Source organism: Madurella fahalii (genome assembly GCF_045866475.1).
Source record: "Madurella fahalii IFM 68171 DNA, scaffold_2, whole genome shotgun sequence".
NCBI lineage: Eukaryota > Fungi > Ascomycota > Sordariomycetes > Sordariales > Madurella > Madurella fahalii.
The window spans coordinates 7,529,893-7,544,411 of record NW_027263972.1 but is presented as its reverse complement, the minus strand read 5'-3'; the positions used below and the strand labels follow the sequence as shown (position 1 = coordinate 7,544,411).

Sequence of the window (14,519 nt, the reverse complement as noted above, 5' to 3'; positions counted from 1 at the left end):
CCAACGAATTCGAGCACGACCAAGTACCAGATAGCGGTCCATCACTCTCTAGGAGAGTCACATCTCGGGGCTCTTCGGTGGTTGATCTGGAACTCATCTGAGTAGGAATCGAGAGCTCTTGGCATCGTTGAACTGCCGGCTCACCGGAACAGCACATCAGCCCTGTATGCACAAGCAGAGACACTCATCAGGCATTTATCTGAGATATATGCGGGGAAATGGAGATAGGCCTTACACCGCCATCATCAAGGTGGCCTGGAATCTCGCGGACAAAGCAACTTCCAATGTATCTTGTATACGCTTTGCCCCTCCCCCTGTGATTTGACGACACCGAAGCGGAAGACTATATGATGTCGCTGCCAAATGTCATTAACGCGCTGTATATTGCTGTATTTATCGCCCCAGCACGAGCGAATAAGCCGGCTAGCTACAAACCATCGTCGTGGCGAGCAAAGGGCCCGGCGTTCTATCGGGAAGACAAGGAAAATAAGAAAATTGTACTCGGTAGTCTTTGCCGTCGCTGTATGTGTCCACTCCTTCCGCCATCAAACCTAAACACCAGCCTAAAAGGCCCTCCTTAACGAAGTGGCCGTTTTCTTCCTGCCCTGTACACGTAAACCAAACATCCCGTTTCTTAATCCTACAGTCACATGGGGGGACTTTGCTTCCCCAAGACCCATCAAAGCTTCCCCGTCAACAAAGTCCTTGCTACACTCCGAAGGGGGGTTGGGGGGACCGTCGCCGAGGGATTTCCTCCTTTTCAGGCATCAATCTCGCCGTCGGCAATCGCCAGCCGCTGCTTGGTCGTCTTGGCCTTTTTACTGCCGCCCGTCTTCTTGCGCTTGCCGGCTCGACCGTCGCCTGCGTCGGCGGCGCCCGTCGGGGTCGCCGTACCCGATCCCTTGTTGTCGTCAAAATGTCCCTCACCTACACGAGCGTCCCGTTAGTCCGTGACCATCACATAGTATAACTACATCGGGAAAAAAAAAAAAAAAAAGACTCACCCTCATGATACATCTCATCCAGACTGACAGCCGCCTCGCCTACGCGCTTCCGCTTGCCGCCACGCTTCTTCTGGATCTTGTCGTACTCGCCGCTCTCGAGAAGCTCCTTCTCGCGCCGTTCAATCATCTCTGCCTGCTCGTCATCCGCCAGCCACATGGCAATGTCGCGGTTGCGGTTCTCGGGCGCCCTACGGCCAGAGAAGTCGACGCCGCCGCCAGCCGCCGACGACCCGCCGGTAATGACGACGCGCTGCACCTCCTCTTTTTGCATGGCCCGCTTGCGGATCCGTTCTTCGATCGTGCCGCGCGTGATAAGGCGGTACACAGTGACCTGCTTGGTCTGGCCGAGACGGTGAGCACGATCCATGGCTTGCGAGTCGATCGTCGGGTTCCAGTCCGAATCGTAGAAAATAACAGTGTCTGCCGTCGTGAGGTTGATACCAAGACCGCCGGCGCGGGTGGACAAGAGGAAGATGAAGATCTCGGGCCGCGTCTGGAAATCCGCTACCGTGTCTCGCCTGTCCTCGAGCTTTGTCGAGCCGTCGAGACGGCAGTACTTGTAGTTCCGGTATGTCAGATACTCCTCCATCAAGTCGATCATGCGTGTCATTTGGAAGTACAAGAGCACACGGTGGCCACCCTCCTTCAGCTCCCGTAGCAGTTCGTCCAACTTGGCGAGCTTGCCCGAGTCGGTGACAAAGCGGCGCATTGACGGGACCGTGATGTTTGTGAACCGCTGCTTCTCCTTGTCTGGAGCCGGAAGGAGCGCACGCGACGGGTAGCGTTCGAAAGGCACCTTCTGAGAGACGAGGGCCTTCTCCTCCATCTGGGTGGGACCGAACAGGGTCTTGCGTATCGGTATACTGAACAGAGTATTCTCGCGCTCAATGATGGCGCCACGGCTAACGCAAGAGACCTCGATCGGCGGAGCAGAGGCGCGCGGGCGCGCAGCCTGCTCCAGCCTCCCGAGTCCTAGCTCATTGTATGTAGGGCGCGCCACGTTCATAAGGTTGCCGAGGATACCTTGCTCGGTAATCTCGGCCAGCGGCTTGCGATCCGCTCGCTCCTGAATCTGGAACAAAGCGTGCGCAGGGGCCCATTCGCGGTCCTCCGGCTCGCTGTACATGACTCTCATATCGCCTAGCCGATTCTTCTTAGTGGAAAGCTCTACAGCACGAGTGAAGATATCCTGGTGGCCGGCGCGATAAGCTTCTTGCAGACTGGTGTCGGCAAAGCGAAGCCACGAAAAGTTGTCAGTACCCGCCAGGCTTTCACGGATGTTATCTGGCGTCCAGATGTTCATCATATGGCCCAAATACTTGCTTCGGAAGCCTGCAGTTGCGTTGTCGGGACCAGCCTTGTGCAGCCGCCCGCCGTCACGCCAGATTAGACGTGGCAGCTCGTAGTCGATCATGCTGCGCGTCGAATAACCGACGGTGACATTGGACCCCTCTCGGACGAATGACGCTGTCTCCGCAAAGTAGCCGCAGGAGAACGGAGAGGCAGTGTCGGCACGCTCAAACAGATCCGGGTGGTTGCAGACCTTCCGGAACTGCATGACGAGGTTCATGAGACTGGCCGAGTCGTCTTCCCCGATGGTAGCCTTTTCAATGAGATCCATGATGCTGATCTGGTTGCGGAGATTCGAATACATGGCCCGCTGGCGGTACGTGAGGTTGCAGAACACATCCAGCTCGATCTTGTCGCCCAGTTCCTTCTGGACATGCTTCTTGACGCGACGAAGCATAAACGGCTTCAGAATCATGTGCAGACGCTTGAGCTGATCCTCATTCAGCTTCGTGTTGCTCTGCGCATGCGACTCGATGTCCTTGGAGAACCACTCGCTGAATTCGTCATGAGAGTCGAACAGCGATGGCATGATGAAATGCAGCAAGGCCCATAGCTCCTGCATGTTGTTCTGGATGGGCGTGCCCGTCAGAAGCAGTCGGTTGCGGCAGTGGAAGCCCAGCAGGCACTTCCACCGTGAGCTCTGCGAGCTCTTGATGGCCTGGGCCTCGTCGAGGATCATGTACTGCCACTTCATCTTCTGGAAATATGCCACATCAGAAACGACAAGTTGATATGACGTGATCATGACATGGAAGGCGGCGTCCTTCTTGTACGTGGTGTGCTTGCGGTCCCAGAACTTGCGCAGCACCTTGCGGTCTCCCGCAGTGCCCCAGTACGGTAGCACCTTGAACTGCGGGACAAACTTTGTGATTTCCTGCTGCCAGTTGTGCAAGGTCGAAGCAGGGGCGACGACGAGGAAAGGGCCCCAGATGTCGTATTTCTCGGCCAGGTAAGCCATTACCGAGATGGACTGCACAGTCTTGCCGAGACCCATTTCGTCGGCGAGGATGCCGTTGATGCCTTGCTCGTATAGGTTGACGAGCCAGTTGAGACCCTTGAGCTGGTACTCCTTGAGCTGGCAGTTGAGCAGCTTCGGCTGCTCGATCTCAACGTCGCCCATGCCCGTGGGGTTTTGGAAGTTCATCTCGCCATCTTCGTCGAGCTTGGTCTCGTCCTTGTTGAATTCACGCGCCTTCTTCTGCGCCTCGGCAATGGCATTCTGCGCATTGGCCATGGCGGCAGCTTGGAGGGCCGATTCGTCCTCGGCGTCGAAGTCCAGATTCTCAAAGTTGGTGACCTTGGAGCCGACCGGGCCGGTCGGTTCAGCGATATCGAGCGTGTGCTCCGGAATCTTGTCCTTGTCCTCGGCGGCCACGTCGGGACGATCCGTGCTCCGCTCGACCTCGTTCGTCTTGATCTTCTTCCCAATGAAGTGGGAGTAGAGTTCGGTCTGCGAGATGAGGAAGTTGAGCTTCCGCTTTTGGCGGGCTGCTTCACGGTCCGCCTCCTCCTTCCGGGCGTTCTCAAGCTCCTGCTTCTCTGCCGCCTTACGGAGGTCACGCTCCTCTCGCTCGTTGCGCTTCCAGAAGCCCATCATGTCACGCATGACACGCTTTGCACGCGCCTGCAAGTCCTTGGTGCCCTTGTTGGTGCGCAGCTGCCATCGCTTTGCTTCCTTCGACGCCAGGATAGCCGTCTTTTTGAGGTTGGATGCCTTCGTCGAGTACGAGTCGGTGGCGAGTCTGAAGACCTTGTTGACGTCCTTCCTTGCAAGATCGCGCCAGATCTGGTCGTAAATTTGATTGAAACCCTTGGACTGGAACTTGAGTTCCAAGGGATCCTTGGGCTCCTCGACGGCCTTCTCCTTCTCCTTGGGGTCCTTTGGTTCCCTGTTCTCCTTGTCCTTGTCGGCGTCCTCCTTTCCTGCTTTTGACTTGCTGAGCTTGATCCGGATCTTGGTCTCTTCCCGGCTGGGAAGTTCCTCGCCGGCATCCAGGGCGGCCTGGGCTGCCTCGGCCGAGTCTTTCTCGGCTTGTTTCTGCTCTTTCGATTTCTTGAGCCTCCCTCCAGCCCGGCCTTTACCCTTACCTTTGCCAGGTTCCATGTTCTCGGCCTGGAAGGTTGCCATTGTGCCGCCCTCCAGATTGGGTTCAATCGGGCCAAGGTTACGCGCAGGTCCCTTAAATCCCTTCTGTAAGATGTACTTGGTCTGCTGCACCTTCTTGTTTGCACGCTCGGCTTCACGCATGTACTTTTGCCGCTCGGATTCGTCCTGCGCGGCCGAGGCTCTCGCAAGCGCCGCGACCCTCTGCTCTATGGTCGTGGCCATCGACTTCTCACGGCGTCTCTTGCGCTGCATGTCCTTCTTGCGCTCCTTCTCGGCAAACACCTCACGCTCCCGAACTTCCTGAAGCGCTTCGTCGTAGTGTAGGTCATCGTATCGGCCCTTCCCGAGGTCCGCATGCACCTTGAGCTTCCGGGTTTCCGCTTCGCTGAAGTCGCCCCGTCGGGACTGCCGTAAGGCAATGTCGCGGCGATGCATCTCCTGCCGACGCCGCTGGGCACGCTCCATCCAGGCAGTTTGCTCTTCGTCGAACTCGGTATCGTCGACATCTTCAAAGTCAAACTGCTCCATGAGTTCCCGTATCTTCTTTTCCTTGTCCGCAGAAAAGACCTTGTGCTTCGGGAAGCCATTGGCCAACCTCTTGGTAGGGACGCGCAGAGCAGCGGGCGTTTCGGGCTGCTTGGAGGACGCTTTCCGGGCTGCCTTGGGAGTCGACTCGAGAGCCTTGATATCTGAGACGCGCGACTTCGCGTTCCGCCGCGGTTGCTTCTTATCCCTCTCCGCCTTGTCCATCTTGTCGGGTTGCCCGAGCTTTTCAATCGCGATGGGCGTGTCGTCGACAAGGACGGGCGACGTCGGCCTCGGTTTAGAGACGGGCTCGGAGCTGGAAAGAATATTTGAGAAAGACATGACGCCAGCGGCACGACTCGGAGTCTAAGAAGCGTTGTTAGCAGCGGTGAGAGTACACGCACACGAGCCGGGTAAAGCCTTACGCTTGCAGCAGTACCCGAGGTTTTAGACGGAGGTGCCGGCGACTCGGTCCGCGCAAGGGCTGGCAGCACGGTCGATGTCGCCCCGTTGGTGTTGGAACTGGGTATAGGGATGTGTCTCAAACTGGGTGACGGAATGTTGCGTGATCTCGACGATGGACTCATGGACCCCATGGCAGGCGCGGGATGAGGATGCGAGACGGGGCTCCGCGGTGGGAAAGATGATGCAGCAGGAGATGCGTAGCCGCCGTTGTAATATTCGGAGGAGGGTTGGGAATATGTGTAAGAATCGCGGGCCTAAAGTGGCGTGGGTCCAAAATAATTGCTGTCAGTGAATTCGGCACAAAGGGCGGATCGGGTGATCAATAGGAAGGGGGAATAAGGGTACGTCTGGTTGCGCAATGAAAAATTGCAGGCTTTGCTGCCCTGCTACGGGTTGGCGGGCAGGCAGCAGGTGGAAAGATAGGTAATCATGGAACTGGTGATCCAAGGTCGAGGCTGGGACAAAGAAAATAGCAAATGGGGCATTGGGGCATTGGGGGCATTGGGGCCGCGCCCGCAGTTATTTGCTTGCTTACCTTTGGTGTCGAGTTTTGCGTCGCGTTGCGCCAGGAGCCCGTGTCCGAAGCCCTGCGTTCGCGCTCCCTCTTGTCGCTGGTTGGGTCGTAGAAACTGCTGGGCCCTGATTTTTCGCGCATGGACTCTCGATCGCGAACGTCTGATGGATAGTACACGGGAGGCGCGTGCAATGGCGACCGAGGCGGGTGCTGCAGGCCCGATGAGGATGTTGACGATGCAATGCTCTGTGGCGCCTGCAGCGGCGGCGGGAGTGAAGGGGTGGAGTTTGACACGAAGGGATTGTTGAGGATGGACCGAGGACCCGGCGGCTGGGTGCCGACGGCGGTTGAAGGCGGCGAGGTAGCAAAGGGGCTCGGATGGTGGTAATCCGATTGCGTTGGCGATCTCAGACTGAACGACGAGCGTGGTCGGGGCGGCGCAGGTGCTCCGGGCGTTCCTGGTGTCCCATGGCTTGAAGGTGCCTGCGAAGTTGTGCTGACGGGGTTCAGGATGTCGCGCAGCCCTCCCCGCGGCCCTCGGTCTTCGCCCGTGACTCCATTGCTCCCGTCCTCATCGAAGTGAGGCGGTCGCTGCAGCACCGTCGAAAAGTGGTCCATGGTGCAGCCACTCCTGGCGTCCCTTTTCCACAGCGAGTTACTCTGCAGGTTTTTTTTTTTTTTACAGTTTATGCGAGCTCCATCGACTCGGTCGGCGCGGCACACGTCGGAATCACGATGGCAATCGACACTTTTTTAATTCAGGATGCGCTGCAAAGTGCAGCCGGTCTCGCGTGGCGCTTGTCGATGGCGATGCGGCGGTTCGGTTAGCAAGATAAAATCGCGGTAGGCACAAGGCAGTGAGGACAATGGTGCTGCTGATGGACGAGTTGGGCGGGTTGGGCGGGACACGACGCCGAGCTCGGTGACGGTGGTGTTGGCGAGGCGATCCGCACAGAAATCGGATGAAATGGTGCGGTTGGCGGTAAAGACGACGTCGTCTCGGTTTTCCGTGGTGGTGGGTGTTGTCACGGGCGGGCTGAGCGGCAGCGGCGTTGCAGCTGCACCGGTGGAGCGGAGGTGAATCACCAAAATTGGGCAATTAGGGGAATCGGGCGGCGTCCCGGGGTTGGACGGCGGCGGTGCCCGTGATGATATGGGAAGGGTGCAGTGATGATGGTGGTGATGCGATGATGAAGATGCGATGGGGACGGTGGTGTTGGTCGGAAATCCATGAGCCAGGCGTGGTTGCCGGGCTGGATTGCTCTACTCGATTTGGCCACATTTGCTTGCTGCGTTGGTGTGCGGTGCAGACTCTCTCCCCCCCAAAATGCCCCTTTGACACCTGCTTCCTCGCACCTCTCGCGAAGGTGATCCATCCCAGTGGACCACACAGGCTACCGATCGAGCAAAGTTAGTGCCACTCCAGCGAGACGTCAGCCCCTTATTAGACTCACACCCGCTAGCTGTTAGGGGCGGCCTTGGCTGTCCGCTTGGCTGGCCTGAAAACAACCCGATTGATTCGAAAGCAAACGCTTAGCAGAGGCAGCGGTGCATGAATCCATATCTTCTTTCCCGTAATAGACTCGTCGTGATTTCGGTTTTTGCGGTCCAACCCTTTTTTTTTTTTTTTTTTTTTTTTTTTTTTTTTTTTCACATCTTGATCATCTTTGGATCTGACGACAAATCGAGCAAGGAGTCGTGGCCTCTTGCTCTACCCCAAGAAGATGACGATGGCCGCAACGGAATGCATGGCGCTCAACAAACCTTCCGGCTTCTCACTCCAATTCGTTTACCTTCTTACCGGTACCCTGAGACGCGATAGCCCTCCGTCAACATGAGACATCGCAGCAGAACTGGGCGCTCCCACTCATGGCTAGATCGGATGGCTGGCTGAATGCACTAACAGGCTAACGACGCCCCTCCCTTGTCCGCCAGGAACGGGGCCATTTCAGCCCTGGTGCCAATTACCCGCTGGGGCTGCAAGCTGGTACGTGCATCAAAGCAACGCCGCTTCAGGGAGCCCTGCCCTGGGCTGGGGCAGAGGTGGTCGAACCAACCAGAGCGTCGCAGGCCCGACTGTGAGATCCTCTGGTAAAACGCCAACACCTCAACAGCACAGACTCACGCAAGCCGGCATTCGAGTCTGGATCTAGCTTGGAAGCTGATCTAAAGGCAATCGTAACAGAACAATTAACCTGGCCCGTTTTCATCTGCTAATGACAAATGACTCCTGGGCCGCCCTCGCCTCTGGTTTGCGCCAAAATCCGGATGCAACGAGTTTTGGAATGGCTTCAGGCCTGGATCCACATTTTGACGGCCTGGGGTTTGGGGATTGGGCGGGGTTTCCGCGGGCCACTGCTACTCCTCCGCAACGCTGCAACGCTGCGCTGTCGGGAGATGATCTCGCTGGGCTTCGATGGGTTCCAACAAATAGCAGAATAAGTGTAATAATAAAGAAAGAAGGGGAAAAAAAAGGGCGATAACCCGACCCGTTTCTGTCATTATTCAGGCGTCTAGCAATTCCGCTGATGCATCTAATGAATAGCGGAAATGTGCGTCACACAAAGCAAAAGGTTCACAGTCTATCCGTCCCAAAAAAATTCATCTTCGTGAGCACAAAGAGCCGCCATCGTCACATTCATCCAACCCAATTTTCCCCCTCCGCACCGAGCGCTCCCCGCCCGGAACCATCCTTGCGCGCGCTCCCGAACCCGCTTTTCATTTTTATTTCGCTGGCCACTCTCGCATGATGACGGCACTTGAGGCACGTCTTGGTGCGACGCAGACATCGCCGTCATTCTTGTTGCGTTTGTGGATGCAGACCATCACCATCAGATGCTTCAAACTGCGCCCGCCGAAATCATCTTCTTCCGCAGGTAGTTCTTGTAATCAGATATCGAACCGTCCCACTGTCTAATCGTCCTGTTCTCGCAGACTAGAATCTGCTTGGCAATCTTGTCTAATAGTCTGGAGACGGTGTTAGCATCATTGTTTTCACAAGCGAAGGTTGGTGAGAACGGAAACGGGAATGCAGCTTACCTGAAGTCGTGGCTGACGACAATGACACCTCCACTGAACGCGTTGATGGCATCGGCCAGACTGTCGATGGTCGGGATATCGAGGCCGTTTGTCGGCTCGTCCAGCAGGAGCATGTTGGGACCCTCGATGGCGAGGAGCGCAAAGACGATACGGCTCTTTTGACCGTCGGAGAGAGTGCCGATCAAGGACGTCTGGGCATCTCCCGTCAGACCGTATCGGCCCAATTGCTGCCGCCAGTACTGGTAGTCTTGAGATTTCTCTTTGTACTTCTCCCGAACAAAGTCTAGCGCCGACTTTGTAAGATCCAGCTGCTCAGCAGAGTGCTGCGAATACAGACCAAGCTTCAGGTGAGTGTGCCGCGTCACAGAGCCGCCCGTGGGAGACAGCTTTCCGGTCATGAGGCGCAGGAGCGTAGACTTGCCCACACCGTTGGGGCCTACAAGGGCAGTGCGCGAGTCCATGTCGAAACCAAGGTCAATGTTGCGGTACAAATCATCCTTAGGGTCACCCGAGTACGAGAAAGTGACGTTGTCAAAGGACAAGACGGGTGGCGGCAGCTTCTCAACGTCGGCGAAACGGAAAGTGAAGATTTTGTCTGGAACAACAGGCTGGATGAAACCGTCGGCCTCCATCTTGTCCAGGATCTTCTGACGGGATTTGGCCTGCTTGACCAGGTTGGCGTATGTACCGGCGCTGGCGATGAACTTCTTGATGTGGGCGATTTCATCTTGTTGCTTCTGATATGCCTTCATCTGATTCGTCTCCTGCTCAGACCGCGTCTTGACGTAAGAGTCGTAGTTGCCGCCGTAGTAGATGAGCTTCTTTTGCCTCATGTCGATCATGCTTGTGCAGACGCCGTTAAGGAAATCCTGCGAGTGAGAAACCAGGACCAAGGTGCGTTCCCACTTCTTGAGATACTCCTCGAGCCACACGCACGCCTCGAGATCCAAGTGTGCAGTAGGGTCGTCAAGAAGAAGGAGGGTTGGCTGGACGAAAAGCGCCTTGCCAAGCGCGACACGCATTCTCCACCCACCGGACATGTCCTTGGTCTTCTTGTGAATAGTTGTCTTGTTGAAACCCAGACCGGTCAGGATGAGAGAGGCGCGGGTCGCGAACGTGGAGGGGTCCATCTTCTCCATATGCTGGTCATCCGGTTAGCTTTGTTCTCGGTGCCGTGGCAGACGTTGGCTTATCACTTACATCATAAAGGTCCATCAGGACCGGCGACTCGGGGCCTTCCTCCTCGAGCAGCTTCTCGGCCAGTTTATCGAGGCGTTCCATCTCGTTCTCAGCCTCCTTAACAACCCACTCCAAAGCGCCCATATCGGTGGGAGGAGCACCCTCGTTTAGTAGATAGATGTCGACATGGTCTGGGATCGGGTACTCGCGAGCCGCAATGGCTTTGAGTAAGGTACTCTTGCCGCAGCCGTTCTCACCCAGCAAGCCGTATCGCCGACCTAGGGTGAGCTCGAGAGTAGAATCGGAGATCAGGACGCGGCCGTGGAAAACCAAGCTGACGCTCGTGACCTTGACATCCTTGCTCGCAACGGTCGATGCTAAGACGCCGGTTGTGACACGGTCCGAAAGACCATGCTTGTCCATCTGCTCAGCCAGGCGCTTGACCTCGTCCATCTTATCGGCCGAGGTGGCGGGCTCATCCGGCAGGATGGGGTTTCCATGAGCGTCGATGTCGTCGCCGTTCACGGATGCGGCGGCGCTAGCATTTTTGGAGTTGGCCTTGGACCGCGAGGCGAGCGTTTTCTTCTCTTTGCCCTCAGCAGCGCGCTTGGCGAGACGCTTTTCCTTAGATGCGGAGGGCGGCATGGTGGGGTTTTTTTTAGATTTGGCTTCGTGCGGCAAGGAGGGAGAGGAATTAAACGAAGAAGCCACCGACTCTAGAAGACCCAAAACTAATGAGTGGGCACAATCGTGCTTGTTGCTTTGTCCTCGACCGAACAATGACGGGTGAGGCGAGGTTGGCTGCTGCGCCTTTGGCAGGTTGCTAGGTTGAATCAGAAGGTGGGGGAAGAGATGCCTTTGGTGGGGCAAAATGGTTTTGAAAAATTTCTGATAACCGATAGCAGCCTGACAGTTTTGTCAGGCGCTAAGGCAACAACGATGATCATCTTGGACTCACGCCTCGTTTTGACTCGGGACAAACAGAAAGAAATACAAGAGCTGGCCGAACGCCTACCGTCCGCTGGCCTCGATGCAATAGGGTCTCCTTTCATGTTCACCATACTTTCCACAGCCCAAACCTGAGGTACCGCCAATCCGGCCCGAGAGCGTATGACGGGACGCTTGACGTCACAGCTTTGACAGCCCCTCCTCGTTGTGTGGGGCCCCATGCTAACGATGTTTGCTGGGGTTTGATCTCGGATCTTCTCGCTCAGCAGCTTGACATCTGGCCGTTCATCGAGATAGCTAGAGATACGCGAGAAAAGACGCACTACTGCCAGGGGTACTCTTTGTCTTGCTGCGTTCGTCTCTCTTATCCTTCATTTGATTTCCAATTTTTTAGTGTGGAGATCAGACAGCCGTTTGCGACGTCAAAGTAAAGGTAGTTCCCTTCGCCTCGGATCAGTGCATATCAGTGATCCGCCTCAACACCTCGGGCCGATGCGGGTGGGGAATTGTGAAAGTAAGCTATATACGCAATATATAGTACAGGCGTGTAATAGAGCATGTAAAATGGTGGTTGATATGAGGAATTGCGAAATCCACCGGTTCCGTAAGTCCAGGAAGGCGGACACACCCCTGTGACGGTTCAAAGGTGTTCGTCCAAGAAATGACATTTCCACCCATACACTGGCCATGGCGATGGAATAAAACGAAATAGACAACCCCATCACAACAAATCATCCCGTCTCATGGCAAGCATCTCCCCAGTCCCATCTCAACGTACCGGGGAGGCACACGGGAGGCTCGGGCGGGCCCGACACGGCAAACCCAGTGGCGCCGTCTCGGCATCGGAATCGAGGGACGGCTCTTTGCTAACCCGTTTGAGGTGCAGAGAGATCGGCACCGAGCCTGCTGACATCCGGGAGCGCTCACCCAGGAATGCCAAGAATCCTCCCTGGTGGATGCGAAAGGAACTGGCCCCCGGTTAAACGGGACACCAGAAATTCAAGGAACTTGTGCAGGTCGACGCCATGTTTGCGACTTTGTGCCAGTTCGAGAATTCGTCTTGTGCCTTAGGTGTCGGAAGGAAGAGGGCGGGTGAATTACCAAATGTCCCTTTTTTTTTCCCTTTAACGCGTTCGCCGATCCCACGATCCTAGATTACTCATAAGCCTCTCCGAGTCCCGGGCTTTGGTATGGTAAGTACATGTACTGCACCTTACCGAGGGGGATCACACTTTACGACAGGGGGGCGTTTCACGGATGCCTAAAGCTTAGTCTACCTATGTACTTCGTCTTCCAAGCCAAAAAGTCCGAGTTCCCCACTGCTGTGTGGTCGCGGCGCCTCGATTCTTTTTAAAGGTGGACGTTGGGGGCTTTTGAGCCCATTGCAGCCCTGTGTCGAGTCGATTCCGGACCTGGAATGTCATGAACGGGTGTGACATTCCTTGAGCCGAGATCACACTAAGTCATCAGAGGAGGCGTGTTGTTGCATTCCTCGGATCGAGTCCCTTTGGCCAGCCCCGATCTGTTGATGTTTCGGCCGCCCAAATCGGAAGGTCTCCGAACAAGCTTCTTGTTCACGATTCCGGCCTCAGGCTCCGAGCAGATCCGACATGCGGAGCATCACCGCCGAGAGAGCAATACGTTCAACTCCCCCGCCGGCAGTCCGGGCATAACAACACCATTACGGGCCCTCCAATGCGAGGGTTCAGCCTGCGACAACTGCCGACCCGGCCGGCGCCTACTTTCAACCCCGTCATCGAAGCCTGGCTTGATTCGCTCCCCCCGCCCGCCGCAAAGCCGTCGAGGAAGGAACTCAGGCAGTGGAGGCTCAGGAACGTCGACGGTCTAGGGAAGGATTTCTTCATCACTTCGATTCTCATCAGGTCCATATCGTTCGTCCTCGCGACGGCCGTGGCGGGAATCGTCCTCTCGATCGTCGTGGGGGAGAGCGGCCCACAGCATGCGCTCGAGCGGCTGCTCCCCGCCTTGATAGTGGTTGGTTTTTGATTGAGCCATCTCTGTTGCCGCCTCTTGTCCCTAACGCTTCTTGCTACAGTGCCCGATCACTGCGCTTTGGGGCGTGGCCGAGTTCATTACTGCATGCTTCCTCCGATATAGCGGAATCCGGAACAAGGGGATCCCGCCCGACATCCATGTCTGGGTTGATGTTGCTCTGTTTCTGGGAGTGGCCACCGCGACTGGTCTGTTGTTAGTGGACATCATCATCGGCATCTGCGATTACGGCGCTTACTTCGACCCGCTGGCAGAAGAGATAGCCAGCGCGTGCCTGTTGGTGTTTTTGATGTAAGTGATGGCAAGCTACGAGGAATTTTCATTTGGGAGGGGGGCACACTATGATGGGGAACTAATATAGGATACACAGGATAGTCCACTCGTTCCTGCTCTTCTTCTACGTATGCAACTCGTTGGACAGACGACACAAGACTCGGAGAGAAAGGGTCGCCGGCTTGCGGTTACCAGACGCAGATGCTATCAGCCCACCTCTGGGTGCGACCGGTTCTCGGACAGTCCCTGAGTTCCTCAACCTTGACAAGTTCGCCACGAGCATACATCTGAATGACCTAGATCCCAGTCCGACCCCAGAACAGCCTCGCGTTCGGATCACTTCGTTTCAACTTACTCCCACGGAGCGGTCAGCGGCCTCACCATCACCGCACTCGCCGTTGTCACAAGCACCGACGAAAGTCTGGAACGGGGAGGCCGGAGGCGCCATTCGAGCAACCCTACCACGAAAACCGGACGACACCATTCACCGCAATGCTGCTCATCAAACGCCATCTTACGCCAATGCAACTTGGTATTGTTAGTGCTGAAGGTTCACACATGCACACCGATATTGATTACTTCTGGTGCGAGTCCTTTAGGTTGGAGCTTGGCGTTTGTGATTACGAATGATGATGAAGGTGGCGAGTCAAGATGATACCCCCAAGTCAATAGCGTCTGTTTTTCAATCAAAGTTCCTGATGCCCCGCTCTGCCCCCTCGTTCTGCTGGGGGTTCGAGGAAAGGGATCCCGTAACACAATCAAACTCATTTGCTGACGCTGCAAATGATCGCCAAGCAGCGATCGGAGTTGTTGAGTCGTGTTGGGTGGAGCTGGCCAATGCTGTAACAGAGAATAAGGATGCCTAAATCTCCATCTGACCCGTGTCCACGGCTGGCGCCCGCACGGCCAAAAAGCGTTACATGGTGTGACCGAAGCTTGCTCGGATTGGGCCGAGATCTGTGGACTGTCTAGGTCCGATGGGTTTCGGATGCGGATATAAGCCGACTCTCGCGGGTTGTTCGGGTCGAGCTGCTCGAAGCAGATACGAGCAGGGACATGCCATATACGCGAGGCACCGCAGCCAGGCCGAGTGTCCTCACCG

The 14,519-nt window shown here is 56.1% G+C and overlaps 3 protein-coding genes across 3 annotated transcripts; 1 reads left to right on the top strand and 2 right to left on the bottom strand.

Moving 5' to 3' along the window:
• Nucleotides 1–760: 760 nt before the first annotated feature.
• Nucleotides 761–6,583, bottom strand: INO80 (Putative DNA helicase ino80; the record flags this gene model as incomplete). Its single annotated transcript, XM_071060405.1, has 4 exons — nt 761–927; nt 1,005–5,352; nt 5,412–5,705; nt 5,987–6,583. The coding sequence occupies 4 exons, from the start codon at nt 6,581–6,583 to the stop codon at nt 761–763; spliced, it is 5,406 nt and encodes a 1,801-aa protein (XP_070916506.1).
• A 2,222-nt stretch (nt 6,584–8,805) lies between these two features.
• Nucleotides 8,806–10,828, bottom strand: ARB1 (ABC transporter ATP-binding protein arb1; the record flags this gene model as incomplete). Its single annotated transcript, XM_071060404.1, has 3 exons — nt 8,806–8,932; nt 9,005–10,146; nt 10,205–10,828. 3 exons carry the CDS (start codon nt 10,826–10,828, stop codon nt 8,806–8,808), a joined length of 1,893 nt encoding a protein of 630 aa, XP_070916505.1.
• A 1,998-nt stretch (nt 10,829–12,826) lies between these two features.
• On the top strand, nt 12,827–13,959 carry MFIFM68171_04983 (uncharacterized protein; the record flags this gene model as incomplete). Its single annotated transcript, XM_071060403.1, has 3 exons — nt 12,827–13,126; nt 13,188–13,435; nt 13,515–13,959. The coding sequence occupies 3 exons, from the start codon at nt 12,827–12,829 to the stop codon at nt 13,957–13,959; spliced, it is 993 nt and encodes a 330-aa protein (XP_070916504.1).
• Nucleotides 13,960–14,519: the final 560 nt, after the last annotated feature.